The sequence below is a fragment of the Perca fluviatilis genome, chromosome 20, assembly GCF_010015445.1.
Source record: "Perca fluviatilis chromosome 20, GENO_Pfluv_1.0, whole genome shotgun sequence".
Lineage (NCBI taxonomy): Eukaryota > Metazoa > Chordata > Actinopteri > Perciformes > Percidae > Perca > Perca fluviatilis.
The window spans coordinates 9441905-9468468 of record NC_053131.1 but is presented as its reverse complement, the minus strand read 5'-3'; the positions used below and the strand labels follow the sequence as shown (position 1 = coordinate 9468468).

The following is a 26564-nucleotide window of genomic DNA, read 5'->3' as shown; positions in this document are numbered from 1 at the left end:
CTACTTAGATCTTTTTCTAGTAATTATGAGATAGCAACTCTTAATTACGAGATAAAGGGGTCTAACTTTTTTCTTTACTTTTGTGAATGCAACGTGCTTCCGTACTAAACAATTAACGGACTGTATGCAAAAACAAACAGATTAATCAATAACGAAGAAGATAATCATTACTTGTAGCCAATACTATTCTTCACCTTATGTGGGTGAGAATACTAATAAATATAACAAATAAAAACCTTTTAAAAGATCTAAAGGTTGTCAGACGTTGGATGTCAGATATTTATTGGTTGATCGGTATTCCACAGTTCCCATCATATAACAACAGAAGCCTGCCTCCCTATGCTTGTTTGCTGTAAGTGTCGGTACATTTACTGTAAGGCTTCGGTGCTCGATGATCTCAAGCGGCAATTTGACGCCATTAAAAGGAGAGAAAGTCAATGATGCCTGACGGTGTGAAACCATTAAAGTGCTCATATTACGCTTTTTGGCTTTCCCCCTTTCCCCCTTTCCTTTATTGTGTTATATATCTTTTTTTATGCATGTAATAGGTTTACAAAGTAAAAAAGCCCAAAGTCCCCCCCAAAGGGACTTACCATCTCCAACAGAAAACACTGTTCACCAACTGCTCCAAACAGCTCTATTGTAGTCCAGCCTTTACTTCAGAGACAAACATGGTCACTTTGTAACACACGTTATAATGCTCGCCTAGCTGCTAGCGTGGCACGCCCTCATACTCTGCTTCTGACTGGCTAGTAGTCCTTACCTAGCTGCTAGCGTGGCACTCCCTCATACTCTGCTTCTGCCTTGTTAGTAGTCCTTACCTAGCTGCTAGCGTGGCACTCCCTCATACTTTGCTTCTGACTTGTTAGTAGTCCTTACCTAGCTGCTAGCGTGGCACTCCCTCATACTCTGCTTCTGACTGGCTAGTAGTCCTTACCTAGTTACTGAGCATGTGCAACTCCCAACAAAGATGGAACAGAAGTGAGAGGTCTCACTCTGTAGCTAAAACAGAGAGCTCAACACACAGGGTGAAAAGAGGAGGTGCAGCAATGTGCAGTACAACAAAAATATGGTGTTTTCTGAAAATTAAACCATGTAAACCTCTTCTGATATAACCTGTAAATACAATGATGAACCTGAAAATGAGCATAATATGAGCACTTTAAGAGCTGCGTAAAGTAAAATCAACTCTAAAAGTCACAGGGACTTTGTCTTGTATGTGTGTTGATATAACCTCTGTATTTCTTGGGTCATCCAGTTAAAACACTAGTGATTATTCCACATTTTTACCTAACAAAAGCTAACAGACAGACAAAGGATTAGCAGAGTATTTGACAGTACACTTGAGCTTAATCAGGCTTGTGTATCACCTGGGATGCCAGTAGGGATCCGCCTGCCTAAATTCAATATGCTTATGTTTTGTCAGCATGTGCTTTCGTAAGCCCAAACAAAGTCTTCAGTCTGCAGAGAGAGAGCAGCAACACAGGAAGCAACCTGAATAAGAGGGATTATCGTTAAGACATCTAAACAAATCAGCAACGCTGCTTCTTTTGCCTTTTACTTTGGCTGAACTTTCTGGTTTTCTAGGTCGAGGATTTAATCTAATTCAGGGATTAACTTCAATCACTTTAGAAACATGTGGGCGATGAAACAAACAAACAATGGTTTTGCACAGTTTTTTTTTTTCTTTTTTACATTTTGTGGTTTTTAATATGGGGATGAAATTGAGAAAACTTTGCAGCGTTGATCCAAATTAATTTCTCATGGACAGGTTTATGCACCTGTCACGTCCTGTGGACAGGTGCATAAACCTCATAGGACTTTGGGTCATTCGTGTGGATTATGGCTCTGCTATTGAGGCTTTACAGTCTGGTTCCGTTTTTGTTACTTCTGTGCTGAAATTATTAGACGATTGATTTAAAAAATAAATCTAAATTATCTATTTTGATAACAGATTTTGAGTTTATTTAACAGGCAAGAATGCCATGCAGCTTCTCAAGTGTGACGATTTGCAGCTTTTCTCATTTTAGATTTCTGATTGTACATTTAATACTTTGAGGTTTTGTTCAGACAGAATGGGCTCTTAGAACGTGTGATGGGTATTTTCCACTATTCTCTCACATTTTATTCTCAAATCAATCAATTGTTAAAATGAAAAAAGGAAAAGCGAAAGCGAGTAATAAATCATGTAAATGATAGTTGCCACAGTTTTCTTTGGCAACTTCACTGAAACTGTATTACTTTATTACTCTGTATTGTTTGTTGTATTACTCTATTTTTATTTTAAGTCATGCGATTTTACTTTACCTGATTATTGTAATGAATGATGCGGTGCTAAAAAACATGCCTTTTTTTGCCCTATATTTTTCTTTATTTAGGATGCTATAACAATTATACCTTCTTGTTGGATTGCTTACAGTTTTTTTTTTACAGCTGCTTACACACAAAATCTTTACATGTCACGATTTTTGAAACCTCTCACTCAAAGAGCAAAACTGCACACCAAATCTCCAAAACCATACGCTATTTCTCAGCCTTTCACTCAGTTTTCAATTGCATAAAACACAAAAAAATGATTACTTTCACTCTAGGACATTGTATGGAAATGTAGATATACTGTAAGCCTATGAAAGAGAAAAGAGCTTTACATTTAGAACAACAAGGTGTAGATGGTATTATATCCACAGATTTACTATTATGACATAAGTGTTTGCCATTTGATGCAAATGCATTTTGCGTGTGCAGTTTTGGACATTGTGTGTAGAGTATTAAAAAAAGGAGACCTAGCTTGAAAACGTGTGTAAGCAGTACAGCACCTTCGTGCTGTACCACCTCTTTTCCATTAAGGCAGTTTGCCTCGAGCCCTCCATATCCACCCCGTCCCGCCACACTCACCCTCTCTCCTGGCGTTCCTCAGGCAGCGCACTTTGGGGATCTGAGAGAGCAGCTGGCAGTCCTCAGCTGGAGGAGGAGAGCACAGGAGATGGGATGTCATGGTGGAAGCAGAACACACACTGAGAAACACGTACCTCCTCATCGCCTCGTCTCACACTGTCACTCACAAACACGCCACACTGCCACACGTGTGTGGATTGAGTGCACTTAAACAAACACATAAACACAGTCACACATGGAGATAGTTACACAGATACACACGCTCAGTACAAACCACACTCACAGCACAGTATAAGATGACCTAACACAAGCACAACATCCATTAGTGCTCCATCACAGTCCTGCAAATAATTGGAAACACACATAAACTCACAAAGCAGTTCAGAGTGACCCGAGTGTTCAAACAAAAGAGCTCCATTTCCCTGGATGATTTCATTCAAATTCTTTTTGTTCCATAAACAAATCCAGCAAGCAGCTAGCTCATTCCCATCATCCACTCCCTTTTTCTACATGGAGCAATCTCTGGCTCAGACCTTTTGTTGATGTGTACGGATGGACATCATCTCACACACACACACACACACACACACACACACACACACACACACACACACACACACACACACACACACACACACTTGAGAGGATTAGCATTAGCAGAAGAGAGTGAGTGTGACCTTGCTGAGGGATTGTGGGTAGATCAAGCAGACCCTCTCCTTGGCAGCGATACAGCCATATGCTGACAGAAATAAGCATGACAAGTTGTAATCCTCCTTAATTAAATGTGCTGTGTACAAACCTGTTTGTTTGCATTTACGCGGTCATATCACAGGGGACGTGTGAGTGTGAGTCTAGGAGTGTATTAGTAATTTAGTGGAAGAGGGGGCAGCTGGTGCGTGTGCGTGTGTGTGTGTGTGTGTAACTTGGAGTGATGAGGATGGTGGTGGTGATGATGCACAGCTGGGTGTCACAGCAGGAATATGTTGCTTTAACACGCAATCTCTTCTGCCTCCTCCCGTGCAGCCATGCACCGTTATTCTAGTTGTTCTAGGCTACAAGCTGCCTGCTGATGTTGTGTGTGTCACTCCAGGAAAGAGCAGAAAGTCATAGATCTAACCCACTAAGCAGATGTTGCATACTTGTAGCCAAATTTTATGCATGTGTGTGTACGTGTGTTTGCATACATTATACAGTTCCATGCATGTAACTGTAAATGAAGGATAATTGAAAATTTTAATTTTTTTGGGGGAAATGGGAGCTCTTGTCCCATAATGCAGTGCAGAATGGAAATAAAATAGGTTCTTTCAGCTGATGAAAACTTAAAAAAAATGCTGAATTTGCTAAATGTAATTTTTTTTAATTAGCATTATTACTCTAAAGATGGGAGTTTGACTGGTATAATTTGGGCCACAGCGTGCATGATTTCGTGTCATTACAACACGGTTAAAGGCCGTTCATTTCCTGTACGCTTATTTACCAAAATACACAGTGTTTGTCTGGTCTCGCTGCTATTGGAGCCACATGCTGTCGTCTGGAATCACACTAAAGATCACCGTCCTAAACTGAGGACGGTGTCCTTATGATAGGATTACACTCCTGTTGACCGACAACCCCCACCACCTCCTCCAGGCGTCTGCCTGCCCTGCTCACATCTACTAACCAATGCTTGTCTAACTCTGACTTACAGACATCTACATATTCTATGATGTCTTGCTAGTTATTTGTCTGAATATACATGAACGTGCTTTAAAGAGTACAATGGACAACAAATACATTACAAAATGTATTGAGAAAATATGTTTTTGCAATTTGGGTGAACTGACCCTTTTAGTTTCTCAACATTAAGATGTACTAACCGGATGTACTTTTTCAGCTTGAGTGTCTGTAGTTGTTGCTTATACAGAAGTCAAAAGCCAAAAGGTAGAAGCTGAAAGTGGGAAACACATTTCGGACCTCTGTACATTCAAGCTACCCAGGTGACAAAAACAAGGACACTCGTGTTAAAGTGTCTGTCAGCTCTGACAGCATTGAATCAAGACTGTAAGATCAATGATTTACTGTATAGCCATATTCAAAATCAGACTTTGAAAAGTAACATTTGTTAAGGTTCGACAGTGTGGGAATCCATCTTCATTTAAATATTAAAATCTCCTCCAGCATACAATGTTCTATTTCTCAAATGATTTCAGCTATTTCACCTTCATCAGGGTACTGTCAGAAGTTGTTTCTGTATCTTTATTTACAACCCATCGATTAGTCGTGCGACTTAAAAAATCCCTATAACATAGGATTGGTTTTAGTAGGGATTTGGTGACTATATGACTAATTGATGGACTGTAGAAGCCACGAAAAAAAACCTTGATAAAAGCAAAACAAACCAAAATCCTTTGGGATATAAAGCCTGGTATGTTGGAACAGAGCTGACACCTCACTGTGTGTGTGATCCCTAAGAAAATAAAATCTAAACATGTTCAGTTAACATCATGCAGTGATTTGAGGTTTTAGAGAACATGCTCAACCTCCTGCCTTCAAACCGCAACTTAAACAGCCGTTTTATTTTACTGAGCAGGGATTACTGAGCCTTTAAATAAACGGAGACTAAATAAAACACAGCATTAGAAAGTGGCAACGCAGGAAGACCGCATGGAACCGAGAGAGCAGGAGGAAACAGAACAGTCGGCTTATTTTCTTCAGTCAGACTGAGTCAAAACTAAAAGCCACAAACCGGAATCAAAGTGAAACCGTTTCACTTGATAATTATAGCTGCTCCACAGCGATGGTCGGGGCGAGCATTTTAAACTCCGAGGGAAGGTGTCCGAAGAACAAATGGCTGATTTTGTATAAAATGTTACATTGTGACCGTTAAGCTTTGAACTCACAATCTTTCGGGCCCAGAGGTAAACCTTGAGCTCAGTGAGCTACTGTCCAGGTGATGACTCCTCCAGCTATTGGGGCTATATTTAATTGAGTCAGCCTGGGCTGACTCAATTACATGACTCACCCCTTAAATAACATGACTTTCCTTAGCTGGAACTGGACTGATTGTTAATCAGAATCAGGTGTGTTAATGCAGACACACATCTAAAATATGCAGGGCGGTTGACCACAGCACAATGCCTGATTACATATGCGTATGATCATCTCAAAATACCAGGTGCTCGAACCCAGAACCTTTGAGGTCGTAGGCAGTTTCTGATCTCAGGGAGCTATTATCTGGGTGATGTCACAAGTGGCATTGCAACACCTAGTAGACAAGGAGCAGGACTGCATGAAATTGCTGAATTTTAAGCGGCTGTAAAAAATGATTTTCTCATTAGAAAATTCTGAAAATTGGTGTACAACATAGAGATGCTTGTAATTTATTTTCACAAAGATCAATAAATGCCAAACTGATGTTTAAAAATGCTCTATTTTGCATTGACTACAATGCGTAGATGAGGACACAATAAAAAAAAAAGAAATATACAAATTTACTTTTTGAGATAAACTTTTGAAATAAATTCAATTCTGAAAATTTGCACACCAAATCTACAGTGATCTTCGGATGATGTTTTTTTTTTTTCCATGAACATCAAACATTGATTTTGGAAGAAATTGCAGGATTTGTTCATACTACTGTATGCAGTCAAAATTTTAATGCACTGTGGGCTCAATTTATGATGAATCAAAAATCTGAATACTATTTTTGTCGAGAACAGTCTGGAGATAATAAAGGTGTCCTAAATCTGGTGTCAACTGAAACAAAAATGTGGGAGGAGATAGGTTTAAGAAGTTTTGTAGCTTTTGCAAAAAGTAGAGTGATGGGACTTCAAACTTGCCACTAGGTAAAAGCAGAGTACAGTTTCTTCTCTATTGGGGCTACAGGTTGGCCTAAGTTGCGACGTTGTAGCAGGTACGAATGATATGTTATGGATTTTTAAAGTTTAGAATTTTAAATGGCTGTTGTAGCGCCACCATCAGGACAATTAGCACACAAAGCGCACTGATTGTGTTTGGCATAGGACTGGACCTGTGTGCAAAGTTTGGTGAGTGCATGGGAACATGGATTTCTTAAGACGAAGAAGAATAAAAATACAGGCAAATACAATAGGGTCCACGCAGCTTTGCTGCTCGGCCCCTAATAATTAATGCTAAGATAACTGACATCCAAAACAGGGAGGGAGGAGGTTAAAATTCTTGCTCATGGAAAAGAAACAGACAGCCATGTTGGCTCTAACGTCATGGCACTGCCAGGTTAACAGTGGTAGAGGAAGTATTCAGATCCTCTACTTAAGTAAAAGTACTAATATCACACTGTAAAAAAACACTTGGTTCCAAGTAAAAGTCCTGCATTGAAAATGTTACTTAAGTTAAAGTACGTACCTATAATCAGGAAAATATAGTTAAAGTATTAAAAGTAAAAGTACTCAATGCAGAAAAATCCTCCCATTTTAGAAACTGGGAAACGATCCAAACAGTTCTGTCAATCAGCTAAGTGTTTAATGGTCTAATCATTTCAGATGGACTTGTAGGTCGATATATTGTTGGTTACTTTAATTTATAATAAAACATCATATTTTATAAACTACATGTGTTTGTGCCAAATCTTAGATGCCAAAGTAACTAAAGCTGTCAGATGAATGTAGCGGAGTAAAAAGTACAATATTTCTCTCTGAAATGTAGTGGAGTAGAAGTAGAAAGTGGCATGAAAAGAAAAGACTCAAGTACCTCAAATGTGTACTTAAGTACAGTACTTGTGTAAATGTACTTAATTACATTCCACCACTACGGTTCAACAGGGGTTCAGGTAAACTGCAGCACAGAGAGAATAAACAAGGCATTAGTGAGCTAACAGGGCTGCCGCTGAGACACTACTGTTAAGATGTCTGGCCAGCTCTGACACCTCAGTGTGTCTCTGTGTGTCTCTGTGTGTGTGTGTGTGTGTGTGTGTGTGTGTGTGTGTGTGTGTGTGTGTGTGTGTGTGTGTGTGTGTGTGTGCGCACATTGAGCTTGTGTGTATGTGTCAGTGCCTGAGTCCACAGTGAATGTAGGTCACTGTGCTGTTCCCACAGACAGCAGATGCATGCGGTGGTAATTTCAGAAAGCGCTGTGAACAGTGTAAAGCATGAGCTCATGTAATTCTTCTGCCTCGCGCTGACAAAAGGGGAATAATCATTCAAATGTTGTTATCCTTTAATTTCACAGGCCCGGTCAGCCACATAAAACACAACCTGCACGTTGCGGTGCTATTAAGGGATTTGTTTTCATAAAAAAAACTAAGTAGGTTCTCATGGTGGTACCAGCTCCAGCTCATTCTCATCAGAATTAGGTTTACTGCCAAGTAAGTACTTACAAGGAATTTGCCTTGGTGGTTGGTGCCTACATACACAGTATAAACAAACACACACATTAAACATTAATATGAAATAAACAATAAATACAGAAACAAATAAACTCAGTACTGTATTTTAAAGATACTTTTGTAAAAATCAAAATAACTTTAGAGATCTTCATTGTAAAGGGTTTTAAACAATGTTTTCCATGCTTAAACAATTAATGAACATGTACCTGTTGAACGGTCGAAAAGACAATAACAGCCTAGGGCGGTAGGCAGCTCAGGTCACAGTTAAAAGAAAATTAGCAAAGTAAAGAGACCTTTCTACTGACTCTGAAAAACACCAAGAAGTGCAGAATGTGCAAGAAATATATAGTATGTACAATGGATTTCATTTCTGCTTTAGCTGTGTAGTTGATGATTATTATTATTATTATTTTCATCCCTCAGCAACATCACTGATCATCAGTGAGCAAATCCTCACGAAGCTCTCACCTCCCGATTCAGTTTCACATTTTTTGTGATACCGGACATCAATGTGACTCATCTTCAAAGCCACTCCTGTCTCTTGACATTATCCTCGCCCTACATTTCCCTATTGTTTGGCCTTCTCATTTGCTGGAACATTCCTTCGACATTTGCATCACACGATGGATGGATGGATGGATGGATGGATGGGTCCAAATTCCCTCAGTGCACCCAAATAACTTTTTGACAATCCACCTGTTTGTCGAAGTGAAAAATACATTTTTCACATCTGATTTACTAATTTTCTAAACTATTTTGTTATACTGTACTTTCTGGAAATGTATCTCCCTACATGATTGGTCTAAATACTGTTCAAAAGCCTTCTCCAAACTACCAGGCCTATAAGTCTGGTGGAGATATTCTAATTCCTTTATTTTGTTTAATTCAATACATTTTCTAACTATAAACAGTAAAATAAGAAGATATCAAGCATAAAAAACCCACATCTGAATCAGCCTTAAACCTGCAATAAAAGAAACATGGGTAACACTTTACTTTAAGTTTTCTACATAAGAGTGACATGACACTGTCATGAATACATGACACTCACATGACACTGTCATGACACATTAACCCTGACCCTAACCCTAACCATAACGTGTCATGACAAAACCGAATGAGACTTACTAAAAAAGAGTTATGTCATAAATGTTTATGACTTGTTTATAATGTTTTATGACACGTTCATGACAGTGTCATGTCAGTCTTATGTAGAAAAGTTAAAGTAAAGTGTAACCGAAACATGTTGTAAAGACAACACTGACATATCAACTTTTAAGTTGATATGGCAAACTTATTTGCAAGCTCATCCAGCAGACATGGGAAAACATCTTGATACATGCAAGTCTAATTTTCACTAAACCACACTACCGGTCAAAAGTTTGGGGTCACTTAGAAATTTCCATTCCACTCCATTACAGACAGAATACCAGCTGAGATCAGTTGCATTGCTTTTTTAACCAGGGCAGCAGTTTTCAGATTACATTATGTGCTTACATAATTGCAAATGGGTTCTCTAATATTTTCTCAGTTAGCCTTTTAAAATGATATCAGATTAGTAAACAGAATGGGCCTTTAGAACATTGGATGGATGGTTGCTGATAATGGGCAATGTAGATATTGCACTAAAGATCAGCCACCTAATCAGATCAGATGGTATTCTGTCTATAAAGGAGTGGAATGGAAATTTCTAAGTGACCCCAAACTTTTGACCTGTAGTGTAACTCCTGAGGGAAGTATCTGGCTCTTTAGCAGCTAAACGCTCCACTATGTTCACTAGCTATCTGCTAACTTTGTCTGCCTGCTGTTTGGCAATGTGCAGGTACTGTACAGTGTTTTTGTTTTTAACTTTTTCCCGCTGGAAACAGCTGCCAGTTATGGCTAAAAAAGGGAGCAGTAAGAGTGGACCAAAAGAGTAAAGTTCTCTCAAAATCAAAACAATGAGCTGAAAGACACTAAAACGCTTCTCGACTACCCAGAAACAATAAAGAAGACAAACCCCTCAGTGTGCTGCTCAATGGCAGCTACACCTTGTGCCACAGCTTTCACCAGAAATAAAAAAACAACAGCCTGAAACTCACGGTCAGAGCTGAAGTCATCGATCAGGATTATTTCTTGAATCAGGGACGGAGGACTTCGCATCAGGACACTGAGAGGGTGAAAAACAGAGATGGAGATCAGAAAAACACGAGTGAGTGTCGTCGTTGCGGACTAATTGGGCCACCTGTGTTCGACCTCGTTACCTTTTGATGGTGCGAAGGAGAGTAGAGCGAGCCTCGTTGTGGAAAGTGATGATGATACTGGTGGAGGGAAGGTCCGTGTCATAATTCAGAGACGCGCACCTACAGGCAGAAGAATTTATCACACGTTCATCACAGAGTAAGAGCAGGTCTACCTTCTTTCCCTTTCCAATTCACATGTAGGCGTTAAATTGGCACATCCGGCACTTAAACACACACATACTGGGCAGCTGTTATTAGCAGCGGCATCTTGTGGAGTTGCCTCAGCATTTGTTGCTGTAGTGACATGGGAATATCTGGTTGCCAGGTAACAATTGTATAGATTTCTGAACCTCGGCTACCTGTTGCCAGGGGCTTTCAGGCCAGGCCAGAAGACATGCAGATGAACCATCCCAAGCCACCTTCTCTGTTATTGTAAACCAACAAAATAATTGTTCATTTGTTTCTTGACTCATAGTAAAGAAAAAAGGTTAAAGCTAAGACATATCCACCGGGGAGTCATTATAACAAGTTTGTATGATGCATCCATTTGCTTTATTTGTAGTCTATATTTTCACGACGATTTTGTGACTGGTTTTAAGAAATGCCAATAAACCAGAGCAGGTTTCTCTCCCATCCAGGATTGCTGTGTGGACTAGCCAGGTCTGGCAATGTGAGACTACTTTATTTGTGACTGCATACCGGTATGTACTGATCATACAGGCTGTTACTGTAACAGAGCATGCACACTCAGCCAACCTCCTCTGCTTGTATACATACAGATTCAATAAAAGTTCATTATAGGTTGAGTGCCAATTAGCAATATTTGTCAGCTACTGTACAAAGGAGGTCGGTCAATCCTATGTGAGTCTTCTAAAGCGATATGAGATCACTAAATATTCTGCTACAGGTACAGAGATACAGCAGGAAAACAGCTGAATTGTTTTCTATGTAAAGAGGAACAAATTGACCCTAACCAACAAGGACTTTATGTGCATCCCGTATACACTGCAAAAGAGGTTGCTGAATGCTTGAAATTAGAACACAAACTAATATGACACTCCCTTGTAGCAGTGCATCACTTACATGTATAGCAAGCAATAATAGTCACTTCAAAATTATAAACCATTATGAGAAAGTGTCTGACAAATACTAGGCCAACCTAAGTCAAAAAATACAAATAAAATTGAGCTTGAAGGTTCATTCTTGATCTTGGAAACAGAAACTTGACCGAAACAAAGAAACGAACGCAAGGTCCAGCTTATTCGGAGCAACTCCATCCGCTGAGGAAGCAACACGTAATTTGGACTGTGTGTTGTGTTAATTTTTGTTCGAAATAAGCTAAAAATCATTGAAAAAGACACAAAAAGTTACAAGCAGCAATGTCACATACTTCAGTCATTAAAATGTTGTGTCTTTATCCAAATCCCTCCCAAATGGACCCACAAGCTTCTTTATATATATATATATATATATATATATATATATATATATATATATATATATATATATATATATATATATTTTATTTTTTTATTTTTCACAGAAGACACTATTATAAAAATATTTTCTCATCATGTGGCGAAGAAGTCATTTCATCATCCACTGTTTGAAACCAGGCGGAGAAAAAGATTCTTCACGGATACAGCATAGAGTGAACCCAGCAGTCAGGTCAACTACCAGGTCAACTACCTTTTAAGTGTGAAAGTGTGATTTTCCCGAACAACTCCAAATCCATCGTGCAACTCAGGCAAGATTAGTCCTCGATCTACTTGCGCGGATCAAAGCAGGCAGGCCGGGCTGGGCTGGGCTGAGGACCTGGGCTGAGGCGTAAACCCTGCTCACCTGTAGTGCCGGGTGTCTCTGATGGCTCGCTCGCTGCCCAGCCGGTCGCTCTCCTGCAGGTTGAAGGCGTGATCTCTGTACGGGTCGTCCCCCGGCTTCAGCTGCTTCCCGGCCAGGTAGGCCTTCTCATCGAAGGCGCCCAGCAGCTGGCCCGGCTGCTCTGCCCGCGGGGGCTGGCTCACCTGCGAAGGGACACAATGAGCTGTGTTTACATAGGGGGCTGTGCAATCAGTTGGAATTTTAATCGCAATTGCGATTTCGGCTCCTAATGAGCACAGAAACGAGAAAAAAAACGATTATTTTGCACATGACGTTTTGCAAGTAAACTCTTATTTTGTCTTGTGTTCTGAATGAGAAAAGTATTAATAGGGAAATGTCACAGTTCATGGTGTTTGAACTGTTTCAGTGTTTTTCAAGTTCAATAATTGCACATCTTTCCAAAAGTCAACGTGTTATCGCTTTAAATAATCGTGATTTCAATACTGACCAAAATAACCGTGATTATATTTTTTTCCATAAACGAGCAGCCCTAGTTTACGTCTTCACATCAGCCAGAAAAACAGGGATAAACACTGACGTAAAAGTAGAAATAAATTATGAAAAACTCAAGTCAATGAAAGAATAAAAGCTTGAAAATGAAGAATGCAGTGGGATTTAAATACACACACACACACACACAAATCCACTCCCTGTCGCACATGTCAACACACAGAGAGGTGCAAACAGCAGCACAAATTGGTTTTGGTGTCAAACCTCCACTCCTTCACTGTCACCCAACTCTTATTCTGCCTATACTCTTATTCTATTATTACTGTGAAATGGGTGTGCCACATGCAACATCCTCATAAAGGGATGTTTGGTATGTTGTTTTTAACTGTCTATCTATATGTTCTGAAAAAAAAAAAGAAGACAGCATTTCATAGTCTAAATTTCACAGTTGATATTGAATACATTTCATTGACCAACTAAACCTTTACCAGAGGAAGAAACACAAATATTGTGATTTCCCACGGGAGCTGTTGCGCTACGATTTTACCAATTTAAGGACCTCTCGTCCATATTGGCATAAAAATTGAAATGGCTTATGCTTTATATTTTATTAGCACTGCATCTAATGATTCTTTTTTTATCATGGATTAATCTCTTGATTAGCTTATAAAAAGTCAGAAAATAGTAAGGGGACAGGATGAGGAGGAGGGAGGGGCGAGCTAGCCTCCGTTTTGTTTGAAAATACTTTGAACGTCAACAAGAAGTGACGTCACCCAACATGGCTTAGAGCACCTTTAACAATGGATGCATCTTCAAGTAATTTTACAAGCAAAAATCTCAAACATTCTCTGCTTTCATCTTCTCTAATGGGATAGTTGCTTTAGTTGTTATTATAATATCAGTGTAAATTGAATATCTTTGGATTTTTGGTTGGACGGGCAAGATATCAGCTTCGACACTGGGAACTTGTGATGGGCATTGCCCATACTTTGACATTTTATAAACTAAACAATGGTAGAATAATCCACAATGAAAATACGTGTTAGCTACAGCCAACAAACGAACAACAAAATCGTTGTCAAGGGCAAAAATGAGCTTCCACACTTCACAAAGACATTCAATTTATATCTATATGAGAAACAAGAAGCTTGAAAAAGCAATTTTAGAAGCTGGAATCTTTGGTATTTTTTTCTTGATAAATTACTCAAACAATGAATTAAATTCCTGATTCAATTCCTGTTGATCAACTAATTGATTAACGGTAAATGGACTTACATAGCGCTTTTCTGCCTAAGCGAACAAAGGCCTTTACAATTCGACACGCATTCCCACACACACACACTACTACCAAGGTGTTGGTCTGGCCGTTGAGGTTCAATGTCTTGCTCAAGGACACCATGTGGACAAGAGGAGCTGGGAAATCGAAAAAACCAGACCCTGAGATTAATGAACTCTCTCTTCCTCCTGAGCCTCAGCAGCCCAGATTAACCAATAAACTGTCTGAACAGTCTAAAAACCATGTACAACAACTCCTCTGCTCTGGTGCTGCACTGCAATCCTGCTGCAACACTGCTCATCTGAGAATTAAACCACGTTCTTCTATTGCACTCACGTTTCAGCCAGTCTGGAGATGAAATGATTAAAATGTAAATGCTACTTTCTTATTCAGGTCACCGCCGTGTCGGCGCTAACAGGGCAAAATGGGATGGGCACTCATCAAATCAGAATACACAGCGTATTTAAAATCCTCCGTAATTAATGGGTTTCCCCCGCAAGGAGCTTTAACACTGCTGAGAGGGAGGTAAAAACAGCCAATGAATTCAGAAAACGAGATGAGAGTAGCTGTCATCAAACGGGAGCAACAGCAAGATGGACAGATGGGGCAATGTAAGGAGAAAGGAGAAAATGAAATAAAAAGGATGAAGCGTTGTGTTGCTTTAATACAGTAAAGTCGGTGTAGCTGGAGGATTTATAAAAAAAGCTCCTGACCAGATTCAGGTGAGAGTGACCTCATTTTCAGTCCCTCCGGGGGAGCAGTGTGAACGTTTCAAGGTTTTCACACACAACCATGTCTACAGTGCACAACTACAGAGAAAGTACTGTAGATGAATGTTGAGATCACTGTGTTACCTCCAAAGGCAATAACTGTTCCTCTATAAAATGTTACAAAACTATCTTGAAAGAATATATATATATATATATATATATATATATATATATATATATATATATATATATATATATATATATATATATATATTCTTTCCAGACAGAATACCAGCTGAGATCAGTTGCATTTTTTTTTTTAACCAGGGCAGCAGTTTTCAGATTACATTATGTGCTTAAATAATTGCAAAAGGGTTCTCAACTGTTGTAGAAAGAAGAGGCTGATCTTTAATGCAATATTTACATTGCCCATTATCAGCAACCATTCATCCAATGTTCCAAAGGCCCATTCTGTTTACTAATCTGATATCATTTTAAAAGGCTAACTGAGAAAACATTGGAGAACCCTTTTGAAATTTCTAAGTGACCCCAAACGTTTGACCGGTAGTGTATCCCTTGTGTTGACTTTGGGTCAAATTGACCCGTTTTAAATGTTTTTTTTATATCAGAAAATATGGGACGTAGAAATAAGCGCTGAAAATGTGTAGAAGAAAAAATTAACACTTTAAATGTTGGAAAAAGCAAAAACAAACTGTGAAAAAAAGGCGTTGAAAAAAAAAATTATATATATATATTTTTTTTTTATTTAGTGACATTCACATGTGTAAAGACTGCCTGTAAGGTGGCATATCTAGTGAAAACAAAGGGTTGTACATTAATGTTGCGAAACTAAATGAAACTAAATAATCCTTCTGTACACACACACACACACCTCCAAATGAATGCTAATGTTGCTCTGTGTCTGTTGAATGCTTAAAATGGTCAGTGGTGGAAAGTAACTAAGTACATTTACTCAACTACTGTGCTTAAATAAAATGTTGAGGTACTTGTACTTTACCTGAGTCTTTCCATTTTATGTTACTTTACACTTCTAATCCACTACATTTCAGAGGCAAATACACTTTTTACTCGGCTACATTTATTCAATAACTTAACTAGTTACTGGTTACTTACTGTAGATTCAGATTATTAGACCCAAAAAATTAATTATGATGTATCACAATTAAGATAAGATTCTATTGATACCCAGGGGGAATTCACAAGCTACCCAGTAGAGTTTATACATTAATTACATTCTGCATAATGAATACTTTTACTTTTGGTACTTTATTTTGATACTAACACTTTTGTACTTTTATGCATGACTTTTACTTGCAAAAGAGTATTGTCTACACTGTGGTACTGCTACTTTTACTTAAGAACTGAGTACTTCTTACACCTCTGTAAACAGCTAACAGTTAACGGTTTGCTAACAAGTTCCACCATATTTATTTAAGTGATGAAATCAGTAAATGCAGGTTTAAATGGACCTGGCTTGTAGCTGATAACAAACATTTACTGTCTATTTCTGTGGTGAGGAAGTTAAGGGACTCTTTCATTCATCAACAAAAGGGTTATTTTATCTAAGCTAACATAGACCACAAGCTAGCTAGCTAGCTAGCTAGTTAGTAGATAGGCTACCTGAGCACTTTACGCACTTTTTGGGCTCAATAACACAAATTAACACTTTGTTTCAGTAAATGTAATCATCATACCGTGGTGACGACGACCAATTTCCCACATGTGGGTAGAAAACACAGATTTAGGTTGTAAAAAGCATAACAAAAGGTAAGCTAGCTAATATATAAAGTTTTTACCTTATATGGACATAACTTTAGAAGGTATTAACGAGCTAGCTTGACAATGGCATGGCAACAGCCTACCTCTAATGCAACATTCTCTTAAAGTGACAGGCACACAAAGCTTTTTAAAATACACCTGTATTTTTTTTTTTTTTTTTACAAATAACTAAACCACATGATCTTTTACTTGCTGCTCTGAAATCACATTTACCAACGTGGATTAAAACACATCTTTTAACTATAGGCTACTGTAACAGTAACATGACCGGCTGATGCCAGTGCTGTGTAGGAAAAACGGATCTAATTAGTGCTGCTCTGTAAATAGCTGTCCCACATTTAGCACACTGCTGAGGAAAGTCTCTTATTTTCTCCCAGCTCTGTCAAGTCTTTCACACTCACATTATATCCGAAAACTATTTGCTAAAATATCACAAGCAGCAGATGGCCAACACATTCCCACCTCCAGGGGTAGACGGGAAGTTCAAAGACAAAATATGTTTATATTTGTATGTTGTTCTTGTCATGTTTTTTTTTATTTCTCTATGTTTGGCTATTACCTGAATTATTATTATTTTATAATAAGCCTATACTGTATTTTATGTGCACCTGTGAAGCACCTTGGGGCTCTTTGGTTGTGAAAGGTGCTAAATAAATATAGTTGACATTTACTCACTTGCAACCTAACCGGATTAGCAGCAGCATTATAAAGCTCTTTTTAATCTTGTTTTAGAAAGTGCTATACATATTAAGTTTGTTAAAAAATAATAATCACTTCTTTTTGCTGTATTTAAAAAAAAAATGTTATCTAGTTTTATTTAAAAGAAAAAAAGAAAAGAATGAGATTCAGCTCCACCAAATCTAACCTGTATGGTGTAATAGCAGGCAAAGCAATACACAAGGATTCAGTCTCCAGGTACTCTGCCACTCACTTTATGCAACATTTTATCACTCATTCGAGGAAAAACCTATACACAGCCAAGAAACGCATGCTGGAATTAAGACTATATATGATTTCCTATGATTTCTTTTAGAGCAAAGGTGCACATTTAAAGCTATTTTTTAAAACCATAATCATATAATCAAAACCTGTTTATTAGCATTCTCCAAATCGCCTTGGACAAGACACTAGCAGGACTACAAGCTTATGCTGTATGTATCAAATGTATCTTCTCTAACTGCAACAAAGAGCACTGACATGGTGGCCGGGTTGGTTCACTGGTAGAACAGGCGCACATATACTAAGAGGTTTATGCCCTGACGCAGAGGTCCAGGGTTTGAATCCGACCTGTGACAATTTCCTGCATGTCTTACCCCCCCCTCTCTCCCCTTTCTCAGCTAGCTGTCCTGTCAAAAAAATTAAAGGTGGAAAAGCCCAAAAAAATAATCTATAAAAAAAAAAAGAGCACCAACATGACCGAGTCCAGCTATGAACTAGAAAGCATTTTAAATAAATATAAAGTTGTGATGTGGTTAGTTACCCTCATCCATCCTCACATTATAATTAACAGTGAACACAGCTAAGCCGTTTCTTCCACCGTTCATCAGATCCACTCACACCAGCCACATAACATAGCAAAGCGGTTTTATTAGAAGCGCTTTCCCAAATTGTGTATTTTATATCCCTTAGTAATCCCCAAGTATCATGACTAAATATTAAATGCAACAAAGAAAATGTTACTCCGTGGATAATAAGACAAAAATAACAGAAGGCACTCCGAGGCTTGGCCCACTGAATTAAATATGAAGCTCGACTGGAAGATGAACACAGTCTGCTGGCTCCTTCATGCCGAATCAAAAGACAAAATCACATACAAGTCAAATGCGCCCGATAGGCTGGAGATAAAGCCCTGCCTGCTGTGGCTCGGAGGCTGCAATGATAGACGACTGTCGCACAGAGGACGCAAGACGGTTCACATGTTATCTTATGCCATAGTTTCTGAATTAATTCAAGTTGACACTTTCCTTAGCAAGTTTTTTATTTTTATTTTTTGCATAGCAAACCAACAGCTAACAGGGATTCATACCACCAACACAAACAAGTTAAATTACAAAAATGTGTGATGAGTTATTCTAACCTCTTTAACCTTACTGACCTGCCAGTGGGTCAGTCAATACAAACTCATGCTGTGCGGCTACATTTTGTTCAAACTTGCAAAACTTTATTAGAAATTGTAGTGGAGATCCCAGATTTTCCAGTGATACTACATAGGTCAGACTGAACTTTGAAGGGGTGTGCAAAAAAAAAAAAAAAAAAGAGGCACAACACATCTACAATATTTTCATTTGGTGGGTTAGTTTTGAATATTTCACTCACTGCAATCCAAACGCTGAATGGAAATAAAAGGGGCAAACTTGATGTAGGCAAACACATGGAGAGTCAACTTAATCGATGATGTCAGTTAAAGCAGAGCATTTAGTCATTTTATTTATTATTATTCATATATTCTGATTCTTTGCGTGCCTCGGTCAGTGTATGTGCGTGTTTTTTCTCTGCAACGAGATAACAAAAACTAACAATAAATCAAACCACGGACATAAATTGCGTGCGTTAAGGACAATCGAAAACAACTATAAGGACATCAACTAACAGGACGGACACATCATGCACCTGAAGGGGGCGGTTCCTTCCCCATGCAGAAGTGTCGGGTTAACCGTGCGTTCACGGACATCAGAAAAACATTTTCCCAGTGAAAACGTCACCATTAACGTCACTTCCTGTGGGAATCAGAGGTGGGAAACTCGGGTTTCCCAGTTGGTGACGTGTTGTCGACAGCTGACGTTTGATGGAGGCGACTTTGGTTCACTGAACATATTTCCATGACAATAAATTGTTCATTGTGGACAAACGCCTCTGCCAAGAAACATACACAGACATAACATGTTTCAAATTATTCATAAATAGGCCTATATATATAAAAAAAAAAAAAAAAAAAAACCCTGATGCTCTAGGCTAAGGCCAACCGTTGGCGGCAGTCATGCAACAAGTTGTTATGCCAAACGCCAATATAACAGAAGAAGAAGAACACGCATTCCTGACCATGTGAACGCTGGCAGTCGGAAAAACAACGTAATCACGGGGGCGGTCCCTGATATTCCCGGGTGGCATGAACGCACCATTAACCTCCCTGCCACAGGTGGCCTCTGTTTGGGGACTTTCATTCCACTAAACTTCAAGATAACTTACCCGACAGTATTTACAGTTGTAATGAAACACATCTTCTCCTTGACACACATGAATGCATTAATTGTGAAAGGATAAACAAAGATAGCTTAGAATTAAGTACCTAAAAGGTAACTACCGTTTTTTTCAACCTGGACCCTATTTTTCTATGTTTTTGTGTCTCCAGTATTAAGCGAGATCGCTGCAGTTGGCAGCGGCGAAACAAGCTATGTAAGTTAATAGGGCAGTTGTGCAGCTTGTATTTACCTTCCCAAAAATGCTCCTTTTGCTGCTGACACGCTCAGATTAATATTCTAAGGGGAAAAAAAGTTTAAAAAAACTTTAAAGTACATTCTGCTTTTGTAATAAATGCAGGACTTTTACTTTTGTGGTGTATGTTTATGTTGTGGTATTGCTTCTTTTACTTATGTTAAAGGTCCAATGTGTAGGAGTTTCTCCCATCTAGCGTTGAGATGATATAATCGCAATCAACTCTCAACACAGTTCAAAGTACGTATTACAGCTACGGTAGCCTTCACGCTTCAAAAAGCCGGTCTTGTGCGAAGAAGAAGAAGACTCCTGTTCCTGAAATTTGGATTTTGAATACGTGTGGTCCTCCGTGTTTCCTTCTTCAAACTAGCCGGGGCCGGGAAGCTACGATACCCATTAGCAGCATTAGCAGCAGCTGTGAGTTTATCATGTGACAGCAAAAACGCAAAAGGCGGAGCAGTATGTCCCTTACCGGCTAACGTATTTCAAGATGGCGCATGAATATGGAGCGTCTACCCCAGTTCATGCAAACGCAAATGTAAAATTTCAAGCCAAAAGGAATACCTGGAATTAATGGTGGAGGTAAATATTCATGAAAAAGGACAAGTTTGTGAACGGGCAACACCGATTTTGATAATGAAAAACTAAACACGTTACACACTGGACCTTTAAAGGATCTGAATAATTCTTCCACAGCCGTTTCTATTTTCTCAACTCATGGACATAAAGACTTGATGCCAGATAAAGATACATTTACAAGATTGTTGCATTCGAATGATTAGAAACTGACATGAATCAAAGCTTACGTGACAAAAGGAGACGATGTGTTACCATGCAGTCGCCAAGCATTAACAGTAATACATTCAAGGATTGTATGTATTACCGTAATGGAAAATATATCTAATGCTTGTTCAGACAAGGTTGTTAATGACACACTTAACCCAATTCTCTTGTGAAGTGTTTATAGGGTCACATGTTGAATCGAAAAACTGTTGCCAGGTTAGTCAGAAAAAAGTCTGAGCAATGAAAGCAGCAGTCACGGCCAGATCTAAAGACATGTACCGTAGCCTTCTGGAAACTACAGTACAGTATAGACAACAACATGTTGTATAACCTTCACAGTGAGTGGTGTCCCTCCTGGAAAACACGACTTGACCACACAGGACTGTTACCAAGTGACAAGCTGATTAGCTGGATGTGGATCAGTGGTCAGATGTTTAAAACATGTCCACAGCTGACGTTTGGGAGCCATGGCAACAGATGTGCTGATTACTGCCAATGTTACAATTGCGTTCGACTGTTACCGTGGAAAAGAGACGGGGAAATTAGACCACTCGACGCAGGAAATGAGAAAGAAAGAAAGTGGAGCCAGTGCAAACAGATTTCAAAGATGATGTCATCAGAGAATGAAATGCTGCTAATGAACGGGCTTATGGGAAAAGAACGAGGGAGAGAAAGAGGGAAGAGAGGAACGGGGAGAATAGGGGGAGTGAGGGACGACATACTGTAAGGTAAGTTATGAATGAAAAAAGAAACAGAAAGAGAGAAGGGCGGGGCAAACCAATAAAAGGAAGAAAAGAAGCAATTGATGAAAGAAAGAAAGAAAGAAAGAAAGAAAGAAAGAAAGAAAGAAAGAAAGAAAGAAAGAAAAGGAAATAATGAAGAAAGGGACGAAGGAGGTAAGAAAGAAAAATAAGGGAGGACAGAAGGGAAAGACAGAATGATAAAAAAAGAACAAAAATGAGAAAACAGTGAAGGGTGGATAGAGGGGGAAAAGAAAGAAAAGGGTAAAATAAATAAAAATAGAGGGAAGGACAGAATGACAATAAAGACCAAAAGGAAGGATGTAGAGAATAAAAGGGATGGAAATGCAGAGGGAAAGAAGAGGAAGAAAGAAAGACGAAAAGAGATGCAAAGATGAAAGAAAGACAGGACAGAAGGAATAAAGAAACTAAGGGCGAAAGGATTAGAAAGCTAGGAAATAGAGAGGGATAGACAAATAGAAAGAGAAAGAAAAGGGTAAAAGAAAGGGAACAGGGAAGGACAGAGGGCTAAAAAGATATAAAATAGGGAAGGAAGGGAAGAAGGGAGATTCAAGGACAGAGGGTTGGTAGGAAGAAACAAAGATGAGGATGGGCAGAAGGAAAAAGGAAATAAAAAGGGTAGATGGCCAAAAAGAAGGAAAGAAAGTATAAAGGACAGAAAATAAGGTAGGGAAGAAGCAAAGAGCCACAGATAGATAGATAGATAGATAGATAGATAGATAGATAGATAGATAGATAGATAGATAGATAGATAGATAGATAGATAGATAGATGGATAGATGGATAGATGGATGATAGATGGATAGATGGATAGATAGATAGATAAATAGATAGATGGATGGATGGAGGGATGATAGATGGATAGATGGATAGATGGATAGATGGATGGACAGATAGATAGATAGATAGATAGATAGATAGATAGATGGATGGCTAGATGCATAGGATAGATAGATAGATAGAGAGAGAGAGAGATAGATAGATAGATAGATAGATAGATAGATATAGATAGATAGATAGATAGATAGATAGCTAGATGGCTAGATGCATAGGATAGATAGATAGATAGATAGATAGATAGATAGATAGATAGATAGATAGTTAGATAGATAGATAGATGGCTAGATAGATAGATGGCTAGATGCATGGGATAGATAGATAGATAGATAGATAGATAGATAGATAGATAGATAGATAGATAGATATATTGATAGATAGATAGATAGATCAGCAGTACACAAACAAAAACACTGAACAGAGAATAGTACAATTCTTAAAGGAAGGAGGGAATGATTTAAGAATGAAGGAAGGAAGGAAGGAAGGAACAGAATGACAAAAGTAAGCTAGGGGAGTAACAGCAAGGTGGGCAGAACTAAAGAAAGAAAGAAAGAACAAAAGAAGTTAGGAAGGAAAGGATAGAATGACAAAAGTAAGCTATAGGGGAGTAAGGGCAGGGTGGGCAGAACTAAAGAAAGAAAGAAAGAAAGAAAGAAAGAAAGAAAGAAAGAAAGAAAGAAAGAAAGAAAGAAAGAAAGAAAGAAAGACAGACATTCCCCCGACTAGTGAAGGCCCTCACTAGTGTGTGCTGTTGAACTGCTGGACTGCGTAGTGGCGAGGCGAGCTGGCAGCCCGCCAGCTGCAGGTCCCATTACCAGAACCAACCCCAGCCAGCCAGATCTCAGCGTGGTGACGAAGAGGAACGACCCCGCTGAGCAAACCAAACATTACTAAAGAAGAAGAAGAAAAAAAATAAAATAAAAAGCTCTACTCGGAAACACCGGAATCCACAGCACCCGGGTCAAAGGACCATCTGATTAGAAGATATCTCTCTCTTTCTTTTTTATACTTCCAATCAGACACACAACGGTTATTCAAAGTGCTTCCATATTTGTTTACGTGCATCTTCAGATCATCACCATATTGTTGGCCTGCGTTCACACGCACGCTGATGCAGAACACACTTTCCTCTTCTTTAGACACAAGGGGACCGCGTAGGTACAGCTCCACCGTTTGGCATTTGCCCTTGAATTATTAAATCCTGTGAACATCATTTTAATGAATCTGTTGCTGCTGCAGCGGAACATCCGGACATGTTGGCACACATCCTCGGCCACAGCTGGGACAATTTGATTGGCCTAGTGAATTGTGAAAAGAGACTCCAGTGTGTTGTATTTAAACAACAGTCCCTGTCTCCCAGTTGGATATGCATATTTAATTACATTGTTGGGTTTGGAGTGACAGTAGCAGTAACAGCTGCGGAGGGGAAACAGCTCAATTCAGGGAGAGAACTGACTCATGTTTTTGGACTAAAAGTCTTATCATGTCATAGAATATTAACTGGAGTTACTCTCACTTTTACATCAAATGATCTCTCTGTCTCACAGATTCATCATATCAGGTGGAGAAGTTGGGTACACTCTTTTTTTTTTATTGTTATTGGGTTATTCTGTTAACCCTTGTGTTGTCCTTCTGGGTGAAAATGAACACTTTTTTGACATCTTTGACGTTTTTGTCACTTATTTTGCTGTTTTTTTTCAACATTTTTGTAGCATTGTTCGACGTTTTCGCTATTCCCCCCCCCCACTACCCCCAATGTACACTAACAACAACTTATTAACTCTTTTGTGGAATTTCTGGTCACTAAACCTTATATAGCCTATGCAATTATATCTAACTTTTGAGTAAAAGAAAAAGCAGAAAGTATGAATTATTTGGACTAATATTTAAGATCAGAGGATGTTGATGGATAATCACATGCTGTCAAAGTTTAGTCAAAATAATGCTATGAAATTGAAATTGACCTGAAGACAACATGAGGGTTAACGCAGTCAGATAAGCATCCAGATCATTTAGTCAAGAACATGTCAAAACTAATGTGAACATTGACAATCTCAAGTTTCCAAAGAACAAGTCCCAACTGCCCAAATCTTCACATTTTAGAAGCTGGAAAACCACAGCAAAAAGTTCATTTTTTCTTTCTTTCTATACATGACTGAAATCACCGTTCATCAATTGTCTGTCAGTGGACGGAACACTAATATCCTGCAGCACCACCACCACCACCTGCAGCACCACCACCGTATGCAGTTCACTGTATCTCTGGTTAAAGGACTAAAAAGCACAAGCTACAGGTCTTTGCATCTCTTTCCACTTAATGCATCAGAAACCCCTGCAGCCAAGTAGACCACATCTCCTAATCTGAGCTGGCGTGGACCCAGCTACAGTCCCAGCATAGCGCACACCGTTCAGACTGTGTGTGCGCGCCGTGTTGCAACCTGGATAGGTTATGCTGCGTGCCAAGCCTGACGGCCACCACACCTACACTTACTGTGTTTAACCAGAGGTTAGTGTTCATTCCTCCGCCCAGGCGCATGCAGGCAACAACAGGCGGATACAGACCTGAGCTGACAGAAACAAGGGCCTTTAATGACAGACCCCGGAGTGCACAGGCGATTGCCTCCTCTTGTGCCCCGGTACGAGCTGAAAGCCTGTTACCCCCACTGCCACCGCCCCCTCCACCTCGCATCATGTGCATTCCAAAAGAGCTCTCAGCACAGTGTGGTTTATGGGCTATACGAGGTGTTTGCGCACGACGCACACAGACTTATGGAAAGCCTCTTACGTGTGCTTGAGGTCCTACCGGGCTCGGGGGAAGGCACGGGGAGAAACATGCAGTAGGCAGCTTGTAGCCTAGAACAACTAGAATAACGGTAGCCTACATGGCTGCCTACGGGATGCGTGTTAAAGCCATACGTGTACGTGAACGCAACATATTCCCGCTGTGACACCCAGCTGTGCATCATTACCACCTCCACCACCACCACCATCCATCACCACCATCATCACCCCAGGTTACACACACACACACACACACACACATCAACATGCAGCACACACTCTCCTGCAGCGACAGCACCGCGCTCTCCTCTCCTCTCCTCTCCCCTTCTCCCCCGCCTCCCTCATCCCCGCGCTCACTCACTATCAGCGGGATGGTCCTGTCGTCCCGGTGGATCTCCAGCCGACCGGGGACCACCTTCTGACCATGGCCCCTGGCGCGGGTCTGCGACGCCGACGACGACGGCGACGACGACGACGACTGGGGCTTGTTGTCCTGCCACAGGTAATAAAACGTGCCCAGGATCCACGCAACGGTCAGAATCGCGATGGCGTTGGCCCGTATCCTGCGCATGGTGAGCCCATACGGAGGGGCTCTGGAGGCGAGCCCGGCTGGTTCAGGTCCGTCCTCGAGGAGAAGGTGCAGTGCAGCCTCCCTCCTCGCCGCCGGTGATGCGTTTGAGTCGCGGGCGCAGACAGACTGCTTCTGTCTCTCTCTCTCTCTCTCTGTGTGCTCTTCTGCCGGAGCGCTGCCTCTCTCTCTCTGCTGGGATTTGCGCACTGACAGAGCCGCGGTCCTAGCGCCGAGTCACACACACACACACACACACACACACACACACACACACACACACACACACACACACACACACACACACACACACACTACTGTACAACAGGGTTGAGTTACTTAATACTGTGAGTGCTTCTATTTTCTGATACTTTACTTCACTTAAGTAATACTGTACTTTTTTTGTTGAAATATTGTAGGCTACTCTTTACTCCACTACATTAATCTGACATCTTTAGTTACAAGTTACTTTACAAATTAAGATTTTTTTTGTTGTTGTTAACATTCTTTATTGGGAGCAAATTCACAGGCAACAGCATTACAATTCCATGTAACAGAGAAGGCTTCCATTCTTTCATATCACCCCTTAATCTTTTTATCCCTCCCACAATCCCACCCGTGAGAGAACAATTCTCAAGGTAAAACCAAAATTGACATGTCAAAAATTACGATTTTTGCACAGAAAAACAAATGTAGTTTGTGGCCGGGTTGGATCACTGGGTAGAGCAGGCAACAAATATACTGAGAGGTTTCTGCCTTGACGCAGAGGTCCAGGGTTCGAATCCAACCTGTGACGATTTCCTGCACGTCTTCCCCCCCCCCCACAC

At 39.8% G+C, this 26564-nt stretch overlaps 1 protein-coding gene across 2 annotated transcripts in view; it reads right to left on the bottom strand.

Moving 5' to 3' along the window:
* The window catches only part of galnt16 (UDP-N-acetyl-alpha-D-galactosamine:polypeptide N-acetylgalactosaminyltransferase 16), a 54991-nt gene extending 29070 nt beyond the window's left edge, over positions 1-25921 (bottom strand). Inside the window, exons 1-5 of one of the 2 annotated variants that reach the window (XM_039786688.1) lie at positions 25531-25921; positions 12301-12482; positions 10480-10578; positions 10318-10385; positions 2896-2961 (exon numbers count right to left, since the gene is read on the bottom strand). In XM_039786688.1, coding sequence (XP_039642622.1) covers positions 2896-2961; positions 10318-10385; positions 10480-10578; positions 12301-12482; positions 25531-25740 — 625 coding nt within the window. In that variant the 5' untranslated portion in view covers positions 25741-25921. Of the gene's footprint in view, positions 1-2895; positions 2962-10317; positions 10386-10479; positions 10579-12300; positions 12483-24879; positions 25093-25530 lie in introns of those variants that run through there. The other variant, XM_039786689.1, reaches the window with a different exon arrangement.
* Between the last annotated feature and the right edge of the window lie 643 nt (positions 25922-26564).